At 39.0% G+C, this 22845-nt stretch overlaps 1 protein-coding gene across 1 annotated transcript in view; it reads right to left on the bottom strand.

Annotated features, from left to right (window-relative positions):
- LOC149077933 (fibroblast growth factor 8b-like) overlaps positions 1-22346 on the bottom strand; it is a 91164-nt gene extending 68818 nt beyond the window's left edge. Inside the window, exon 1 of the mRNA XM_089241540.1 lies at positions 21837-22346. Within this exon, the coding sequence (XP_089097666.1) occupies positions 21837-21850 (14 nt within the window). The 5' untranslated portion in view covers positions 21851-22346. The remainder of the gene's footprint in view (positions 1-21836) is intronic.
- Between the last annotated feature and the right edge of the window lie 499 nt (positions 22347-22845).

Here is a 22845-nt window from a genome sequence, read left to right on the forward strand (position 1 = left end):
ATGCTTTCAGAAGATTCACACAGCTGTCGATGGATAACTTGTCAACAGCATCTTATTGAAAATGCGGCTATTATAAATAAACACCTCGAAAAAAATATTGTTTAAAACAGTAAAATAGGCTACAGTTGAATCCCAATTTTGCGCGAGACAAGAAATTTTCCGTGAGAAAATCTTCCACGTATAGAGTAAATAACGGAGGCGACCATGATTTGTTGTTGCGCCAAACTGGTTATAGTGCCAAAATTCACTTAAATGAATGCTGGTTTTGAATCGGGGTTCGACTGTATCAACTCTTACTCAAAAAAGCAGTTATTGCCAAATTTACTGGAAAAGCACATTACTGTGAGTTATAATTCATTATTACATTATACAGAGTGTATGGTGTACTGTTGCATTTAGCACAGTGAATAATTCATTGTTGCATTGAATAGGGTTTGCGAATTGGCGCATTTATAACAGTGTTGGATGCATTGTTGCATTCAACAGACTGTACGAGTCATTGTTGCATTCAACAGACTGTACGAGTCATTGTTGCATTCAACAGACTGTACGAGTCATTGTTGCATTCAACAGACTGTACGAGTCATTATTGCATCTAACAGAGTCGTGATGCATTGTTGCGTTTAACAGAGTGTACGATGCGTTGCTGTATTTGAAAAAGTTTACGATCCATTATTGCGTTTAACAGAGTGCATGATGCATTGTTGCATTTAACAGAGTGCATGATGCATTGTTGCATTTAACAGAGTGCATGAAGCATTGTTGAATTTAACAGTAGGTTTGACGCATAACTGTTATTATGATGATAATTACTCCAACACGGTCCTTTGACGAGGGAAGTGGCTGAAATCGGCAATACTCGTTACATCCTGGACTGTATACAATAAAAAGGATGAATTTAAAAAAAGTTTATGATCCACTGCTGTATATATACAAAAGACTGTGTAATGCATTGTTGCGTATAATATACCGTGTGTGTGACGCAAGAAAGTGAGCAAGTGTGTATGATGCATTGTTGTGTACAATAACATGTATAATAATGCACAATAGATTGTGTGATATTTTTTCCAAACATTTTGTGTGTGATATATATATATATATGTTACTATCAAAAGATATCGTCACTAAGATATCGATATTCAGGTTCCTTTTTGATCGTTAGGGCGAAATACTCTCCGATATTATCCGTACAAACTTTCACTTGTGCAGCGGTTGCTTCCACATGATTATGACTCTCGACTCCGGTTCTCAGTGCAGTTTCTAGCTCGTGTTGAGGTCGATTCAGAATGGCCTTGGAATATCCTTCCGAACAGACGAAGTGCGTTTTCACTTGGATGGTGCAGTAAATACTCACAACTGCCGACTTTTGGTACCAGAAAATCCTATCACTTCATCAAGTCCTCCACAAAATATCACAATTTTCTGATGACTGGTTTCGCCTGTAGGCTACTTTAAAATAGGGTCTTTCAATTATCAGTATAGCGGGGTTTAAACTAGATATGGGACGAATATTCGGCTGCTATTCGTTATTCGGCCCCTTTGTCGAATATTTGGTTCAGCCGAATAATGCTTCAGTATTCGCCTGTGAATATCTGTGTAAATCTAAGTACATCAAAATATGTAATTTTAAAAAATTATATTAATTTCAATTTTTTCACATAAATTAAACATTTACTGATTATATTTTATTGAGTGGTGCATATCCCTTTCTGTGAAAGAGGTTGTGTCAGGGTAAATTTCTAGGGTAAGAAAAACATGAAACTGAAAGTAGAATCCTACTGCAATAAGGTAGAGGTGAGCATGAATTACACAAGATCACTAACTGAAGGATGTACCTAGACAAGATACGTATTGAGCTACTGAAAGAGACAAAGGATAAAGAACATCTAAAGTGGAAAAATAAAAAACTAAGCCGTAAATTTTACGATGAGAGTAAATAATGTTTGATATTTTCTTAATTAGATGCAAAATTGGTAACAAGTGTTGAAAAAAAAAATTGATTCTGCAAGTAGGAGATACATATAAAATACAATATATATCACCCTTAAATTTGATTGTCAGTATCATGGCAATAAAAAAATATTTTAATTACTAGTTTTTTTTAATATCCATTTAAATAATAAATTGCATAATTAAAATTCAGTATCAATCATTTGAAATTATTAAAAACACCAATTTATTTATAATTTTGATGAATTTCAAAAAAAAAAAATTAATTCGGCCGCATCACTATCCGCACATCCCATCCACATTTGAAACACACAAGATTTGAATATGAAATAGAAGCACGATTAACTTTTAACGCTGTGTAAAAGCACTTCATTAGTTGACAGTAGGTTTCACAACAATTTTTTTGTATTTTAACCTGTTAGATATTTCTCCATTTGAAAAATGCTTAATCATAGCCACGGATGCAATATCATCTATGGCAAAAAAAAGCTACTCAAATGTATCATGAACAAATAAATAACTGCAGTCAACACAATAATAAATTTCAGATTTCTCACATCGAACATTTCCGCCTCCAATACTCGAATCATTTCATGATCGAAGAGAGAAGCCGATCATAAATAACCAACGTATTGCAGAAATACCATTTACTTACATCAAACACACTAGATACATATGTGGACAGCCTCGATTACACGCACAATATTCTTTCCTCCATAAAATTACAACGAGGACATGAATGACTTGTACGTGTGAAATTCATAAAGATTCAAGTAGTAATAAATGAAAACAAATCTGTTATTAAATATCGCAGTCCGTGACCCCTTTCAATGACCAAGGAAGTCATCAATGCTGACCTCGCGGGAGGAGAAGGAGGAAAAGTATATATACGAGAATCTAATTTGCATAATATGCGAGAAGCTAATAGAAGTGAAACCCCTACAGAGAAAGGATTGATGAGCCCGCTAACAACAGAAAAGAAACGTGGCGGTTTTTTTTCCCTTCTTTTTCAAATCTCGTCCTATATTTCGTGCGGAAAGTTGTTCTCAACTAATAGATGTATCAAAACGCCATTTTTTGTCTCACTCTCTCTCCTCCCTCCTCCGCAGCATTAAACATATAGCTGTAATACAAGGGGTGAAGAAGAAAAGATGGAACCATTTATCACTGTTATTATTTCGATGCGGTGATTATAGTGATGAAAGGTATTGAGAAAGGATAATTTCTCTCTCTCTCTCAAACTTGATGACATGGGTCAAGTTTTCCACCATAATTCATAATTTTTTTTTTTTTTTTGTTTCTCCCCTTTTCTCTCATCGTTTCAATGATCGGAATCAAAACCGATCTACGTGACAGAAATTATCGAGTTGAATTGCATGAATATTTAAAATATAAAACTCCATTCAACTCTCTTCAAAAGGGAAACAAACCCATTTTGTTCACACAAGAGAATATTTTCTGTTTCAGTTTCGGTTTCGTTATCCAAAGAATCATCCAATGAATGAGATTCTTTCTTGTGACGTCATACACGTCAAATCTGCACGTGGCCTATTTTCCGACCACTCATTGGATGATTGCAGTTCTCGGTAAAGAATAAGGGGGTAACTTTGTAGGTAACTTCTCTTCTAAGGAGCTGAAAATGGCGTAGAAAAACGTTATTGGCATGAGTTCGTTGTTGCGTTTAACAGTGTACGATTCAGTGTTGCATTTAACAGAGTTTACGATTCATTGTTGCATTTAACAGAGTTTACGATTCATTGTTGCATTTAACAGAGTTTACGATTCATTGTTGCATTTAACAGAGTGGATTACGCATAGTTGCATTTAACAGAGTGGATTACGCATTGTTGCATTCAACAGAGTGGATTACGCATTGTTGCATTCAACAGAGTGGATAATGTATTGTTGCATTAATAGGGCCGGTGTTAGGCTCACACATGGTTGTATCTAATAAGTAGTAATGGGTTTTCGTAAACAATAGCAGATGTTAGAAAGTATAACAGGCATTTTGATATACTTTTGGCTTACAACAGTAGATTTGACGCATTGCTATTTTAGGGATTTCTATTATTTATAGGCTCGAAGGATATTACATTTCACAAATAGTTTAGATTTTAATGTATAAAAGAATGAATGAGTAGACGGTTATTATTGCCATGGGTCATGGGTCTTTCCCATATTTTTCATGCCAATGGCTGTGGTTCTTTGAAATTGCTGGATTTGAAAAATTCGAGGTAAAGCCATCATCATGTACGAGCAGTGGCGTACGCAGGATTGACCTTTTGGGGTGTGCAAAAAAAGAGCTTGGAGGGAGAGGGCACAATTAATTTCTTCCAATTTGATTTTGAGTTAATAACTTTCAAAAAGCATTTAAATTAACAGAAATAGATTTGAACAGCATAAAAATGGTATTTTATTTCGAAGCGCTTGACTTGGGAGAGGAGGAGGTAGCTTCCCCCCCCAGCCCTCCTTTCTATTCCTGCGTACGCCTCTGTATGCGTGTAAGAATTATATTATGGTTATGTTAGGATCATCGATCAAGATGCACTACATCTTCACACTGATTGTATGAATTGAACTGTTTATGTAAGATCAATGGGTGCGTGGGAATTATGAAATCTACTTTGTAGAAAATATTTCGAGAAGATTTTACCGCAAAGATTCTGTTTCCCTCAAAACTATTTTTGATAGCTGATGTCAAAGATATTCCGCAGATATTAACACACACATGTATACCACTACCTACAAATAAAAAGCGGGGTTGGAAGAGGAATATGGGGGGGGGGAGCAGTTTCGGTCCGTAGATAGCGAAGATATTGAGAAAGAAATGAAGGATGAGAAAATGAGAGGAGTTCACTTGGAGGGAAGTGGGCTCGCGTAAGCCGAGTTATGAAGGATCGATGATGTATGAGATCTGTACCGAACCCGTGACAGGAAAGTGCGATTTCTGGGACCCCGAATGACTGAGTCAATTAGAACGGGCGTTCGTAACGCCTTTTTGACGTTGACCAATAAAAAAAATTAAAGCAGTATAAATAACGGATGCCATCTTTAAATCTACTCAAAACTTGACAGTTTGAAAAATTAGGAAAAATGATTGGTACCAACACGTGTTTGAGCTTCTTTTTTTTTTTCTGTGTATAAGAAATGTGTAGAGTGTATACATTCTCTCTCTCTCTCTCTCTCTCTATATACATTTGCTGGTCTTTTTTATTCATCGTCATATGAGATTTAATTGGCTCCACACTGCCAATTTTTCTTCACAATTGGTGGCGAGTTCATTTACTATTCAACTTTTCATCAGTTGAGTAGCCTATATCCCATTCATCATTTCATGCTCAATGAACTGGATTCTTTGTGTCATAAAGCGGACGCAAAATGGTTTTCATCGCTATTCATTGAATGACAATTGATTGATTGAAGCAGTGAATTTCCACGGTTTTATACTACCGTGGCACGCCATAATAGAATACAGTAGATCCCGCCTATAACGTTCCTACTTAGAACGTTTTCCCGCTTAGTACGACTTATTTTCATCGCTAGCACTCATTAAGATTTCCCGTTTAAAGCGCTTTCCGCTTGCAACGTTATTCACCACAGTTTTCCAAAAATGTTATAAAAGGGATCGTTAATAACGAATATGAGTGGATCCTGGTCGTGACATTCCCGCTTAGGACGTTTTCCACTTAGTCGATCCCACGATGACAGTTTTTTCTAAGAACTTTATAGACATGATCCACTATATATCTTGGTTTATAACGAATATACAGTTAATCCCACTAATAACGTTCTCACTTGGAACGTCTCTTACAACGACTCATTTCCGTTGTCGTAGAACAGTCGGCCCCCGCTTAATCGGATATCAACGATTCCAGCACACAATATCCGATTATGCGGGGGGAACAGTTCAATTCCCATATTTTAGAACGTTAGTACAGTTTGTATATTGAAAACTGATGAAAAAAGGATCAATGTTAATGTAGCTTCTCGAATAAATCAGACATGAAAAATGAAATAAAAATTATATTTAATTACGGTAATCACACAATAACTAAGATTTTTACTTTTCATTAGGATAGTTAGTGCCCTCTATTGGCTCAACAGGGAACAAAAATAAAATAATTAAATATAGTATTGAAGGCAACTTGACTACTTGGGAGTCTAGTACCTACTCTCAAATGTTTTTTACTGTTTTTAATCTTAAATTTAACTGTAACATATTTTCCATTAATTCCAAATGTTTCATTCACCAGAAACATTATGCATATAGTGGTTCATGTGTATTTACAGTTGACGCGTGAAGCGCAATATTCCATTAAGCGGGGGTAAAAGTCGTTAAAATTATCATATTAAGCGGGGAATTTTGGTGCTGGATGATTTCATCTGCTTGAGTGGAGTGGAGTGGAGTGGAGTGGGGTGGGGGGGGGGTCCGATTAAGTGGGGCCAATTGTAACTAGTTCTTAGTACAGTAGATCCCGCTTATAACGTTTTTCCAAAAATAAAAAGACCACTGTGGAAAAAAAAAAAATTGTAAGCGGGAAAAATATATGCTTTATATGGAAAATCTGGAAGAATATTAGTAAGAGTTGGAATTTCGAAAGCTAATCGTACTAAGTGGTAAAACGTACTAAGTGGGATTCACACTGTTATACTCTCATCCAGATGTATTGTTTCAAGCATTTTCCCACACACACACTTACATTTTTCGTGACGGTCTCTTTAAAAATGTTATAAGTGGGATCCACTGTGACTAGAAAGATTCTGATGGTCCTTTGAGGTGGACAAGTAACCAGTCAGTCATGCGAATCTATGTACGTCGACGTTCTTGTGAGACACGGATAGTTATGGATACAGTCAAAAAAAAGCCTCGAGTACACTGCAGCGTGAGGAAATATGTACTCGAGAAACATCAATGATTTTCCGAAGTTGTATTTTTATAGAAGATGTACTAGGAAGAATACGTTATACAGTAAGAGAACGGGTAGGGAGAGTTGAGGGAATGAATACAACCATCATTCATGGTCAGTATGGGGGAAGGGAGGGGTAAAAAAAAACATAGATGTTAAACCTTTCTAGTTCAGCGCATGCGCCCTTTCTTCAAGTATGTATGGGGTCTGTACCGTTTTTTTAGACCCCCCCCCCCGTACCTGTCTTATATGGTTACCCCGGGGGTAATGAAGTGCATCGGCAAAGGGAACCGCCAACGACCCCTATACTCTATTTTTCGTTGGAGTGTGGGGCAGTGTTGGAGAAATGGGTAAGAAAATATATAAAAAAAAAACATCACTCATTCCATTCGTTCCTATTCTCGGCCCTGAAGTGGTTTAGTGTTACCTGGAACTACCTGGGCGATTTTTTTCCACCATGACCGGGGGTCGTATCGAGTATGAGTGAGAAAAGGTATAGGTCAGGTCCGGGCTCATGAATCGTCAACAAAGTACCGAGAATGAATTTACCTCTAAGAGGTGTATCGGATTGAAATTCGCAAAAAATTGTACAAAACATTACATTGTTACCAGACCCATTCTTGTTGTTCGAAATGTAATTGTTGCGCAATTTAATAAATAATAATTTTTTTTAGCTCAAGAATTAGAAATTATTTTTATTAGAAACACTTGAATAGTCTAATTGTCATAATCGATATTGATGAATGGTCGAGACATCAGATCAGTGGTTCAAAATACCATCATAATACCGATAATATAGTACAATACAGTTAATAACCCTCTTTATAATGCAGTTCAGTAATTTATAATTCCAATAGATTGTATGTGTGAGAAAAAAAAAACGAAAGCACAGTTATGGGACCGAAATCCGGATAATAGATATCCGGGAGAACAGAAGTGGTACTTAGACCCCCCTGTAACCTTCCATCAAGAAGCGTGATATGGTCTACGATAAAAACCGTAATTATAACAAGTATTTTCTAACATCATGCCACACATGCCCGGCACAGATGGCAGGTAAATCTTAATATCATCATTAAAATTTACCCATGACTTGGAGACGAAGGAAGTGAGATCTTAATCGATCTCTCATAGCAAGTATAAGGGATAACTATGTAACACAGGGAGAAGAAAAGTTGTAACAAAATTACCTAAAAATGCAGAAAAGATTCATTTACTCCCCACCTTCTTTTTTTTCAAGCAACCCCCCCCCCCCTCTTTTCTTAAACAGCACTTCTTCTTAACAACTTAATGATAGTTTATTAGAAACGAAGTCGAAAATTTGCTAAATTTGTATTGCCTCGGGTACCTAAAGCCACCAGAACCCACGGGAGCCAAAAGACAGAGAGAAAAGTGGGTTTTAACAGAGGGTGGTCCCGGTATGTTACGGCAAAAGAAGAGGAAGCATAACATGAGCCTTGCGGGACACCCGCCGTGACTCGGAATTACAATTATGTTCACGGCCAATTAAGTCATTAAATATTGAAATACCTTCTGTACACATAAGAGATACGGGAGCTCTCACCAGAAAAATACATAGCTTCGGGGAGTCTAAATGCTCCTTTTAAGGTTGGTAATTTCTACGTAAATTATACTTTGTATGAGTGTCCTCTGGGGGGTTTTTCTTTCGAGCTCCCCTTAAAACCCCCTCTTATATGTATTCTCTATTCCTCACAGAAGAGCAACTGCGTAGGGAAAACTTGGCGTGCTACATCTTAATTTTCCACATCACACATGTCTTTATGTGATTCATTTTCCTCCAATAAATCAATACATTTTTCGTGATTAGTTGATATGATCAATGTGTGTGGTAAGTCCGAGACGATTCATCTTGACGACACAATTGTGTCCCAACATTCTGAGTGTATTTGACTCACTTTCGAAAGTCATTGCTCTCAGATTTTCATTATTACAAAACTCTGTTATTGTTGACTTTTGCTACCTGTCAGCATTGGTATATTTAAGTCCCCCCCCCCCTCCTGGTCCGCCTTCAGAGGAGATGTTAATGCTCTTTTTGTAGTAAAAAACGAATTTCCTCCTTCCTTAGGCAGAATCAAAATGATGAAACACCCTCTCCACCGTATCCTCTTGACAAAATCCCGCATATGCCTATGCGGGTTTACATCAGTGGTTCTCATGAATCGGGGCTTCCCTGCCGTAATCATAGTTTATCAGCGTCTTCCTAGAATAGTATACATCAATATGGACAGATCAACGCAACACAAACTTTGAGAAGCACTGGTTCACGGTAATAATGTCTAAATGAATTCAAAAGTGTCTTATCAACATGGATAGCCTTTCATTCGGTATCCCGTACCCCATTAAATAGAGGTTGTATCTCATACGCACACGAATGATTTTGGCCCCGCTTAATCGAACAACGCAGGGGTTCTCAAACTGCGAACCGCGGTGCGTCTCCAACCTTTGCCCGGAGCACCGCGGAGCTATGGCCCTGACAAAGTTTTTGAAGAAAAATTGCTTGTTAACCGGAGCAGCGGATAAGCATGAAATGAAATTTCCTGGGACCCGAATGTAAAATAGTAACTGTAAATGTTTGGCGTACACAAGAGGGGGGGGAGCTAGAACCTTCCCCCCCCCCTTGCGTACGCCAAACGTGGTGGCTCAACGCCCCCCCCCCCGTTGAGCCAAGATTATAATGTTATTTTGTAGGAAAAAACGTAACCCCCCTGAGAAGGAAAAAAAATCTGAAACCCCCACGAGAAAATTCTGCGTACGCCTATGACTGTAAATATATATTAATCACTATGTACATAATATTTTTAGTAGATAAAATATTTAAAAACATATAAATATTACGTTGTTAGTTTAGACACATCGAGACAAGAACCTTGTTGTTGTTGTTAGTCTAAAAGAGTTGTCTTCAGTATATTTAATCATTTTATTATATTTCTGTTATCTGTTAAGCCGATAGGGGACGCTAACTTTTTCGATGAAAATAAAAATCTAAAAAAAAAAAGATCTGCATAAAAACCCCCACGACTTTTATACAATCACTGTACAAAGCCATGGTTTTAAATTGTAATACGATGTCTTAAAATTGGAAAAATTGTCACGAAAAGAATTGATTTGTTCCACAAACTCAAATCCTAAATTTTCGATGCAATTAAAAAAAAATTAAACTAAATCAAAGAGTTAAAGTGTGTGACATTTCTCAAGCTCATGGTCAAGCATTACGAAAAATTTGAATAAAATTGAAGAAGATTGGCGGAAGAACGAAAACTTGATCACAACACGGAAGGAAAAAAAAAACATAATTTCGACTGCGTTGACTAATTTGTATTGCAATGGTTTCATCCTGAAAGAGCCAAAAATGCAACGAGGCCGTGATCAGGCAAAAAGCAGAGAAAATCACACAGATTTTGAAAACTGTAAAATTTTATCCGCTTCAAAAGAATAGCTACACAGATCATAGCAGAACAACAAATGGCAATTAAGACATTGCAAACTGCGTAAGACATTTCACATACTGTATATATACTAACGGTGTGAAACGGCAACTGTGTAAATTATTCCTCACATAATCGAATACCCCGCTCAATCGAATTTCATGCGGCAGAATCGTTGACATCCGTACTGAAAACGGTTCGAGTAAAGATATCTACACCTATCATTATCTTGAGGAAGCAGATCCCTGTTCAATTTTGCCCCCCACACATCAACGAACAGAATTTTTTTTTTTGGAACTAGAACGTAAAAGAAAAAAAATATAGAATGAAGATTTTGCGAAACTTGAGACAATAGAATCGCTGACTACAACGTTTAACAAAAGACTTCTCCGTAAGCCAGCCTTGAATTAATTAGAATTGAGACGGAGAAGTGAAAACAAAGAGAAGGATTGCTAATATACAATTAAGCCATCTAGTGGAGGAAAAAGAAAAAGGGGGGAAAACATTAATTACACTGCCTATTAATGAAATAATTAATCCGCATTTGATACGGGTTAACGATGCGCAGCTATAAGTTGGCGAAACATATAATTTACGAAGGCGGAATGAACGCCAAAAAAAAAAAAACAAAGGCTACCGGCTGTTCCCTTTTTAATTTCAGGGAGTGGTCTTCATATTTTATTAAAAAAAGAAATTATATGCTTTCCATGCCTTACGGCAATTATTATTATTTGTTTGGAATTCGTTTAATGCCGTTAAAAACGAATTAAGTGGATTCACAAGGTGGAATAAATTGAATTTTTTCTGTCAGTTTCATTCTCTAACAGGTTTTGTTGAGCACTCCCACGCATGTTGATGTCCAACAGGTACGAAAATAAGATATCGTGTTATTTTTATCATGTAACTGGATAGTTTGAGCACAGGTGGTGTTTGTCCAGTATCCCATTAAGCGGGATACTGGACGTACTGGACGTACGAATGATACCCAGAAGCGTATTTACCGGAAAGCTTAGTGGGCCACGTCCATGGCAGCAAGATCGGAGGAGTGGCGAATTTGAATAGTGAGTCGTCAAGAAAATTAGTCGTCTCCTCCAGTGGTCGATCCTGAGGCCTCTTGCAAACCGGGCAAGTGTTCGCCAACCAATACACCAGCGACCTCAAAGACATTGCAGATAGAGAGACTGCAAAATCTCCGTTCAGGGCATCGCGCTATGAATGCGTGTTCCCTGACTGTAAGTGGATTTGCAAACAGGGCCGCAAGTAGATGCTTGGTCAGCCGGGCCAAGCACGCATTTTAGTGTCCCTTATAATCCCATCTCCGAAGCCCCGGCGAATCAAATTTGGTTTGTGACCCAAAGCTTTAAGATCCCTTGACTGTTTGTAGGTTTGAAAGGCCCATCTCTGAAGCCCCTACGACCCAAGTTTGTGCCGTGACCCATAGGTTAAGACAGCCCCTGATATAGAAATTATCTTTACTAGACATGGTAGAAACACACATACTTCCCCAAAAATTCAAGGAGAAAGACTTGCCGAAACGATGACGACCCCTTTACACCTTTAACCTGTTGGTCAGTAACGAAAATGGACAGTTGAGATACTTGGAGAATGTATAGTATCCTATACCCGACGCTTTCAATCTTTTTTTTTTTCAACGTGAACCCCCCTAGAGATGAACGCACGCGTTGATATGGGGGAGGTCTGTCTCTATTTTCGCATCTCCATTTTCCTTCCCCCACCTCCGTTCCTTGGTTTCGAACTCACTGTCCATACATTCAAGACCCTTTCGAGGTGTGGCTTTGTAGCTTCCCCCGCCCCCCCCCTCTTCTTTGGTGGATAGTTTTGTCGCCTGTCGCAATCAGGAAAACAACTCAATCTTTTTGTGCATAAAAGAGAGAAACTTTTCTCTCTTCTCTTCTTTTTTTCTTACCTGTGGACACAAAAGAAAAAAGGAAATCGCCAAAAGCATGTTGGACAAATCCTCAACACTTCTGTTCCCCCTTCTACTTGTAAAAAGTTTTTGTTACACCTTTCTTCTTCGATCTCTTTCCTCTCTCCTACAGATCTGACCATCACATCATATTCCAACCAGTCCAGTGAAAGTGGTACTCAATCAATCAAACCGTGTCACCGTACTGGTCATTAGCATGAGAAATCCTTTCTTTCCCTCAGGTATATTCAGTATATTTTGTCGGTTGCGGAAACCTGTTTTTCCCCCCCTCCATCGAAAATGGAACAATGCTCAAACGTGTGTGTACAGTTTATCGTACGTCTAACAAATGAAGAAAAAAAAACCCGGCAAAATTTGAGTTGAAATGATTTGAAATTTCAAACTAACTTGGCTTTTTAATTGGCAGACATTGAAATATCCAGAGGAGAAAATTTTGAGGGGTTATATTAAGCAAATGAGGGGTACACCCTCTGAATGCTATTTTATATGACAAAAGATATTTATTGCCACTATCTAAAAAAATATGCGATGTTGCACTTCAGGAAGCACACTGTATATGCTTTGCATCGGTTTGAATAGTATAAAAATGTCATTTATCGTTTGCCAACTTACTTTTCTATCATTGTTGAAGAATGCACAGCAATATGTCTCTTTAACGCATGGTATTTTCCTCCAAAATGCAAGGTTTAAAAAAATCATTCTTGCTTTGCTTGTCAAAAAATAGAAGACGTGTGCACCTTCCAGCCATTCTGTTAGTAATCATAGAAACTTCATGAACAGGTCACAAGTAAAAATCGAATGTTGAGGAGTTGCATTAATGCCGAAACGAGCACAAAATATGAAATGCTTTTATTTTAAAAATATAAGAAACAAACTTATGTTGTTGTTTTTTTTTTAGAGCAACACGGCCAAAAAAAAGAAAGGGTTAATACATCACGTGAACAACTTTAAGGTAATATATCGGTCATTTTCCGATGGAAAATGTTGAGTTGTTGGTGAAGTTGGTTTTGATATTAAATATCAAAACCATAGACCGCCCACATCCTGCAACAGGATGTCCCAGGCTGGGATATTTGGCGGGCTCCTAGCCAGATTTTTCACGAGCTCTTCCCTAGTGAATTCACAATGTGATAAAAATAAAAAAAATGTCAAGAAGAGAGCATCCGGGAGCCTCCATCAGCCCCACCCGATGGGAATAGAATTCTTACGTCTGTAAGCGTTAATAGTAAATTGATCTGAAGTCTAATTACGAGAGCCTTGAAGGCATACCTCGGGATTTGAAATCTGCTGCCAACGCCTGGCTTCGACTTGAGAGGGGGGGGGGGGCCCGGACAAAAACAGCATCAGGCAAACCACGACTAACGTCGAAGGTGCTCGTACGTGAGTGGATACAGTGGATCCCATTTATAACGTTCCCGCTTAAGAGCGTTAGTAACTTTTTTTGTGATCCAAACTCTTGCTCATCGGGATTTCCCGCAATAAGCGTTTTTCCTCTTACAACGTTTCTTCACGACGGTTTTTTTTTTTGAAATCGTTATAAGCTTTATCCACTGTATTTGTTGCTAAAATTTGGAGGCCCTGGGAAAATGACTCATTCCCGAATGCAAAAATCCGGCTGATGCTGAATCTGTACATGTCCTTTCGAAGTAGGAGAAAGTATACATGATGACAACAAAATGAATCCCAATGGTGAAAATCTTGCAATATGAATATTAACTAGAAGAGGTCTATTCTGAAAAAATGTCACGGATTTGCTTTAGGTGATTTCTGACTCCTCCTCCCCCACTCCCATAATCACTCTGAATATCTCAAATAGACATTTCTCGATCAAGAATTAGTATTTGACACATCCGCATACAAACAAAAATCCAAGAAAACGGAAAAAATCCAGCTATCTCATATTTATCAGAGTCATTATTACGAGTATTTATCAGTTTAAAAATAGAAGAGAAAAGAAACGAAAAACGGATGCTGAAACCAAACATCCTCAAAAGCATCGGCGAATGAGAGAAAGACGAAATGATTATAATTGCACGAGGATGTGGACCATTTTATATCCGCGTTCCAATGCCCCAGAGAACACAGACAACAAGATTCAATATTGAAGGGATCGGGAAACGAGGTTATTGTTTTCGAAATCTCATATAAGACACAAGATACGCGCAACAGGAAGAAGGAGAAAAAATTATAAGAGCTTGATAACGGTTGGAGCTTTTGATGTCCGGTTGAGTGAAATTATATCAAACGCGGAATTCCGCATTTCGTAGAAACTTCAAAAAGAAGACAATAAAAACTGTTTTATTGTCTGTTCCAGATCTAGAAACCACCCCTTTTATTCCTAGATGATAAAATTTCTTCCTATTTAGACGTTTTTGACCAAATATCGTTGTTTTTTTTTCCGGATCTTGAGAATGCCTATCAGTTACACAGGGTGTTTCAAAAAAGAATCACCCGATTTGAAATGCGTATGTTACGAAAAATATTGAACATAGACATTTAAGATTAATTATATATTACATGGCTTATCATAAAGTTTTTTACAAACCAAATTCAATATGTGAACCTTGGTATGACCGACATATATGTCTATACGGTAGTCAAATTCGTCCCAAACTTTTGCGAGCATGTTTGCGTTTGCTTCGAGTGTATTTCTGTGGACTATACGTGCGAAACTCTGTCGGATGCGCTCCGCATTTTCGTCTGACATGCAGAGACGGCCACGGGATTTCCCTTTACAAGACAAACAACCTACTTTAATTATGTAAATCGCACAGCAATTCCTTCAAATGTCACTTCCGCTTTTATCGAGGACAATCCTACGCAGTCTCACCATTGCAACCACAGCTATCAGTAGCTATAGGTTATTCAGGTTAAGAGAGAGTAATGTTCTCTCTCAATTGCGAGTGCGCGGCCGTTACGGCTGAAACTGCTTCCGCACACTCAGAGTTTTTGCAGCGCAAAACAAAAAAGTTGCTATGCTGTATTGCCCTTCCACGCAGATGTCAAAGTTGTGCGTTTGGAGTAACAAAGGGTCCACGCAGATAAAAAGAAAAAGTTACAGGGCACGTTCGTTTTGCGTATTAGTTGGCTTGAGTCTAATTAGCCAAACGTCCAGTGTGACCGGTGATTTATAACCAGAATTCCACTTTTTAAAGACATGGTTGGTTTTCAGAGATTGTCTCGGATAAGAGCTATCGGGATGAGCAAATTGAGTGAATCCTGCTACCGGATTTTATCAACGTTCAGGCCACATGCGTAAATTAACTGTATCCTTTATCTTCTCCAAATTAAAGAGATTGTTTTTTTTTTTCTCTTTCGACACAGGGCCGTAAACACCTTGATATTTGGTTATTGCCCAGAAACCAAAAAAAAGAGAAGAAAAAGAAAGACTTCCTAAATCATCAAGAAGAGAAAAACACCTCCCATTATCTTATTTCCCCCGAGAGATTCTTAAGATTTTGCGCTTTCAAGTCAAGAACCTCGCATGACAGCGGCGGCGGCTGTGACTCTGACCAAACATTCCGCGGGTAATCTGTGTGCATTCGCGAAAACGGAAGCCGGTGTCCGGTTATCACCTGATACAGATTGACTGACTTCGGCTGAGAGTCCATCAACGTATACCTTTAGCTCACGGATTTCCACGCCGGCAATAAAAACTGCGCGATAAGAAGCGAGAAGGGAACACATAGACGGGAAAAATAAATAAATAAAAATACCCGGTAGCGGCTTCAAAAAAACTGTTAACACAACATGTAATGGTGATGCGGTGGGTCGCAGGAATTGATTAATAGCTACCAAAGTAGTTAAATCATCCAGGTTTTATGCACTTATTTTAGTAGAACGGGCACACACACACACAAAAAGTCGTAAGCGATAGAAAATAAAAGAGAGAAAAAATGCACGGTAGGTCTCTACTAATTGGGTGAAATCTCTCTCTCTCTTCACACACGAAAATACGCTACTAACAAAATGCAAGTAGCCAATGCTATTACTTTTTCGGCTTTCACTCACTCAGTCCCATGGTTACTCCACCCTGTCAGGTCGTTGTTTATCTGCCGGTCGCGCATACCTCATTTTACGATCCTTTTTCTCTTTTTTAGCGTTGTTGTTGAAAAACAGTCTGACTTTTCTCGAATCTAATCGCTTTTGGCAAAAAAAAAAAAATGTCAAATTAAAAATCATACAGGTGGGTCCGAGTCGCGTTTCGGTTGAGTCAACATTGGCATGAGTTTATTTCATTTTCTCGGATTCCCCATGATGTTACTCACTTCCACGCAAATCCAGTGGCAAGTACGTCTTAAAAGTATCATGGGGAGCCCCCGGGGCCAAGTGATTTTTCTGAGGCCCTACCTGGGAAATTCTCTAAAAATTCAACTACTTCTCGTTTTCGTGAGGCCCCTCTTTTCTGGAGGCATCCGGGCTGTGCCCAGGTGAGCCCATGTGTTAAGACGGCACTGTCCAGTAGCTCGGCTTTGGATAGGCGAAAGGTTTCCCCGAATGGTCAGCCGATGTTAGACGCTGTTGAAGTACGGCCGCGTAATTCTAGCACGGACGTTCTTCGTCTGTTGCAAGCTTCTTCAAAGCGTTACTCGCAAGCATGTCAGAGCCCCACGGGAGTGAACTTATATTCGGCCCATGAGCCCGAATGCCCCAATATTTATATATCCGCCACCATCTCCATAATACATATTGGAATTGCTTCCGCCCCCCCCCTCCCCAATATATTTGAGCCTTTTGCTTATGCATAAGGTCGGCGCCCACAATATATAGGCCTATCATGATTTCTCTATGCTTGTGCATAATTTCGTGCTCACTCGCGAGGTCATGTTCGAAGCACTAATAAAGTCGTGTGCATTCATTTCATTTTGTATTCAACAATGCATATTACACTGACCCGGGTCTATTGTTAGTCTTTCGCAAAATATCAGGGACCGTAAAATGAAATTAAAATACAGGGTGGGCAAAAAGTCCGTAGAAACTTTAAAAATGAATAGAAACCGGAAAAGTAACCGAAATAAAAACGGTTTGCAGGGTTAGCATCGCTAATTCATAGGAATGTTTTTAAGATAGGAGAAAAAACGCCGACAGATGGCGCTGGTACGACCGACTTTGGTGGAAATATGCAAATGAGACGGTTATAAGAACTTGCGCTCCTAATCCACAACCGTTGTAAACCGTGTATGTGGACCTGCTGCACACTGCCGTTGCATTCAATTTACATACCAATAGTTGCATACCAATTTTTTTTAGACACCATGGTGACCTTGCAACTGGGATTTGTCATGCTCTGCTCTAAACTATACCCCTGTCGACCTGTTTTTTGTGGGAGACATAGACACAGGTTATTATAAAGGTCCGAAAAATGGCTAAGCCGGGTCTTTATTATTTGGTCCAAGTGACAGGTTAACAAATATCTGTGGGTTCCCCAAGTTTGAGCCGATCTCCCCGTTAAAAAGTCTCGCCAAAGAGAGCAACAGGCTTACAGACAGTAGAAATATTCAATCATTACACTTGACTCAATTCACTTCTGAAATATAGATGGAAGCACTTTAAAAAAATCAGACAACACTAGCTACGCACTGAGACTATTAGGCTAAGCGCAAATTGAGCCGCGTGCAGCGTTCGCGACACGATACAAAGCAGCACTCTGTTTTGCAGCCAACGGAAATCAAAAGGACAGCGCAAATTGAAACACGAGGCGACACTACGCTAATCGCGGGTACGCGCGCTCTCGTTGGCGTTGCTGCTGAGCTGCATAGGTACATAAACCGCTGCGAGTACATAAAACTTCCGGCACAACTCACAAGGTAGTAAATTGCCCATGACGACAGACCTGAGTTGTGCTCGGTTTGAAAGAAAAAAATAAAGGTTAACAAATATGACCGATATAGGTTGCAGCACTGAGACTTGGTTCTTCAGGGCTGGAATTTCGGCTGATATATTGATTGTTCCACAGTTCTTGCAATTTATCCGTATAAACAGGGTGGTGATAAAATAACTTTAAGCCGATACACGAGCCCACAGCGGCCGCAAAAACCAACTAATACGAATGAAATTCGAGATATGAATGTTTCAGAGTATATGAGCTCGAGAATGAGATGAGAAACAAAAAAACCCATCTCTCGGTTACGATTACAGCAACAAAATTTCGGAAAATTCAAATAGCAACACACATTTACGCATTGCAAAGTAATTTGCGCAGTAAAAAAAAAACCATGAGTGGCGTTGAAACGGTTAGCGCCATAAATACCGGTGCAGGACGCAGTCAAAGAAAGAAGATCTCACTTAGGGGGTCGATGCTTAACCACTCCGTTGGGGACGTGTGAAGGAATTTTCCTAAAGAGCGGTCAGCGCAAGAACCCTTTGGTAAGATCTTCTTCAGATAGGTGAACCTACTTGACTTTAAAAAAGAGATTTTATACACGCATATATCACATTAAAAACCCATAATGGTATTGATATTCATATTTGGATGAAAATTAGAAAGGAAGAAAGGCTTAATTGAAGTGTTAAATAACCACCATGATGTCAATCAAAATTCGTAAGAAAGTAAATGGATGCAACCGCAGGGGTAAATGAACTTTATGCATCATTTCCTTGGGAGGAAATCGTAAAAAAATCGAAGATAAATTTCCTTGTTTTTTCTCCTAATAAGAGGAGTGGAGAAAGAAGACCCTCTTCTTTATTTTTTAACCGCAAATTAGGTGAAATAAAATTCAGATTTCATAGCCCTGATACAAATTCTCGAGTATCCCATTCAAGCAAAAGTGATTCTGTCGGGTATCCCATTCGTGAATACGCGGCGTCTATCGGGTGGCCCATTCTGCGAGTACGCATATTTATCGGCTGTCCTATTCGCGAGTACGCGGCTTCTATCGGGTATGCCATGCGAATCTCACGGAGGATGATCAATCTTTCGCAGATCGTGGGGCTCCCAAATTGATCTGGTAACCTATAGCGGGCCACTTAAATAGCATGAACCTGTCACGGGCCACAATTTAATAAACTAGTATATTGGGTTAGTTTGTCTCCGGCTCGACAGAAATCAGCTTTTCGGTCAAAAACCCATTGCGATAAGGACCAAATCACCTGTGCGGTAAGCCAGCGTCTACCGACTATCCCATTTGCGTATGACCGACTTCATCGGGTATCCTATTGGCGTATGACCGACTTCATCGGGTATCCTATGGGCGTATGACCGACTTCATCGGGTATCCCGTCAATGAATGAGTCACTTCATATCCCATCTTCATCGGGTATCCCATTCGCGTATGATTGACATAGGGTACCCCCTATTCGTGAGCTTTTACCGAGTGCATCACCCGAGAAAAGATTGAATTTTATCGGATAAACCACGCTCAATTGTACGTTGGAGAACCACATAAAACATCTTATTAGCTAGACGTCGCAGGAAGTTCATATGCACTCGATCGTTATCCCCCTGCCATACGCGTCGGACAAGCAGCTAGGAATTATCGGGAATATTCCAAAGAGTAGCGGCGCGCGCGGAACACAGGCTTTCTTTTCCTTTTTTTTTTTTCCACCTGCGGAGTAGGCTCCTTTCATGTTTGACCGTAAATACCTGATTTCAAAGAAGATAATGATAAATAACTTCTCTTCTCTCTCTATATAGCTTTGAAAACACACAAATACTCGGCTCTGATAAGCTTGTACTATTGTGACAACGAGGGAAGAGGATGGTTTGAAGGTGGGATACGAACACTCCGCGGAGATTGTCACCGAGATCATCTCTAGTTTGTGACAACTACTCGACATTGGACTCGAGTCATTTATCATCGTATTTCCTGGTGAGAATTCAACGCAGCTTTTAGCCGCTACCTTTTGACGATCCTTTAGAATTTTCACGCTGCTTTGAAGAATCGCCGAATAGAGAAGAGTGGAATCTCCACACGCGAATCCCCAAATTTACTATGACAAAATAATTTTCACAAAGTTATATGAAATAAAATAAGAGGGAAAAAAGCATAATTAAAAGTTAATCTCTTGTCCAGTATTTCACTAGGTACAGGGCCGCAACTAGATCAGAGCTTGACAAATCCCAGGTGCCAGGTCGCCATGGTGACTAATAAATCGGTATTGGCACCTAAAATTTTCTAAATGTGATTGCTGAAGAATCACGGGCGGATTTAACGGCGGGTACATCTGGGCTCTTCCGAAAAATTCATACTTTGCACACTTTTTTCTAGTTTAAGGGCCCCCATATTTTCTTCAGCGCCCGTGGCCTCAGCCGACCTTAATCTGCTTCTGCTGAGGAAAACACAAAATTTTCTGATTTCCGAGGAAAAATTCTTATTACAGTAGCTCTTTTTACATGAGAAAGAGTTGCAAAACTCCAGAAAAGTAGGGAAAAAAAAAATTTTTTTTCCTGGGACTTTTTCCCTTCTGAGCCATGCTTAGCTCGTCTAAGAAATTTGGCTGGCACTTAAATATATTTGTTCTGACTGGATAAAAATTTACTGGGCATGCAAGCATTTTTGTGCCACCTCGAAATTGAATGAGCTGTAAAACGGCGACAAATCGCGAAACTTAGCGTCCGTACGGGTCCTGCGGCCAGGGCACGAGACCTGCCCACTCTCTTTCTCCCTAGTTGCGGCCGCCCTGATTAAGTAACATCATGCAGATATATATTCACTTATCAACAAAATGAATAATTATCAGATCAAAAAAAAAAAAAGCTTCTCAACACACAGCAGTAATTAAATCCGTATAATATGATAATCATTATAATATACGAACTACGTAAATTAAGACCAGATCAGGTCTTGACAAATCCCAGACGCTACGTCACCAGGCCAAATAGAACTAGAAAACTGTATTGGCGCCAAAAAATTTTCTAAAATTCATTGCTGAATTAGTCCAAAGGCTAACACAAAATTTTCTGATTTTATTACAATACCTCTTTTAACATGGGAAGGGAGTTATAACGTTCTAGAAAAGGGGGAAAAAAATACTATCTAGCATTGTTCTTGGTTTTTTTCCCCCTTTTTTTTGAGGAAAAAGTCATGCTCGACTCCTAAGAAATTTGGCTTTTGCCTAAATATTTTTATAATTTGTCACATGCCCTGAATCATAAGTTCTTGCTGGGAAGCATTTTCGTGCCACTTCGAAGGCGAATGAACTGCAAAAGTGGAGAAAAATATCAAAATTTAGCGCCCTTACTTGCCCTCCGCCCGGGGCACGAGACCTGCCTACTCTTCTTCCCTACAGTTGCGGCCCTGATTAAGTAACACCACGCAGATATATTCACTTATCAACAGCGAATAATTCCATACTCATGAATAATTATAAGATCGAAAAACATCCTCTCAACATAGTAGTAATTAATCCGTATAATATGATAATTATTATAATGCACAAACCACGTGAATTAATGAATACTATATAAATCAATTAACGACATTGGCTCATGAATATGTAGAATAGACGAAAGTGAGAGAGAGGTGGAGGGGGGTCACAGCCCTGTATGTTCTCGATGCAACATCTGGCGGGGACATTAACATGAATGATGAAATTCAATCACGCGTCAATAATTCTCTTTCAATGGAATAAATAATGAAATCTTACCTGAATATGAACATGTGGCATCAAGAGTTAGACATGGAGACCACAATCTCCACATTAGTCCTCACGGCACTCAGGTTGCACATGAGGCAACCCACACACAGGAAGAATATCAATATTCAAATTTTTTAGGGGGAGGGGGGGGATATAAAATATCTAAATGAAGAATATCGATGATAAAATCGTATCTTCTTTTTTCTGGTTCACAACGTTGAAGACATTCAATTAAAAATAATTTCTTCCAATTAAATAATAATTAACAATATCTCATAATCCTTTTCATAAAAAAAAAAATTGTCATCTTCACATACCACGCAGCACAACAATGAACATTATTGGTAATTGTTATAATAACTATATCGGAATATAGCGACGGGGATAAACGAGCAGACGACAGGCGAGAGAAAGAGAGAGAGAGAAAAAAAAAAAGCAGACGATCGTTGCCCAGAACAGGACTGTTTGTGAGCGCTGAAGCGCGTGTGATCAACCAAGTGCGATCTCTCAGACGCAATTATGTTTTACCCAGTCTGAGGGTCACGTGACTGAAGGTGCGAGCCAATCGCCGCGCGGCATTCGGATTGGCGGGCAGGTAACCATCACCAGCGCCAACATCCAGCAACAACAACAACAACAGGAGGAGGAGGAGGAGGAGAAAGGAGAGAGGAAGAGGAAAAATAATAATAATAATAATAATATCTTCTTTTTATATTAAAATAATTATTATTATATTATAATCAAGGGGGGAAAAAAAAAAAGGTAAAGAAAGTCGTTTTTTTCTCTGAAAGTAAAAACCGTCGTCCGTTATGATTATTGTAATTAAGTTACAGAAAACATATATGGGCCTTGATGAAGTGCTTCTATCTATCTATCTTAATGGTCTCTAATTTTATTTTTCTTTATCATAGCAGACGACTGACTGACTGGTAACGATTTTGTATGGAATGCCTCCAGGGGTTGGTTAATATGGATGCTTGGGAGTCTGGTGACCAGGTTAAGGTTGATAGAACTTGTC

The sequence above is a fragment of the Pholcus phalangioides genome, unplaced genomic scaffold (genome assembly GCF_987345545.1).
Source record: "Pholcus phalangioides strain wild (caught in Gottingen) unplaced genomic scaffold, Ppha-v1.0 ptg000014l_1, whole genome shotgun sequence".
Classification (NCBI taxonomy): domain Eukaryota; kingdom Metazoa; phylum Arthropoda; class Arachnida; order Araneae; family Pholcidae; genus Pholcus; species Pholcus phalangioides.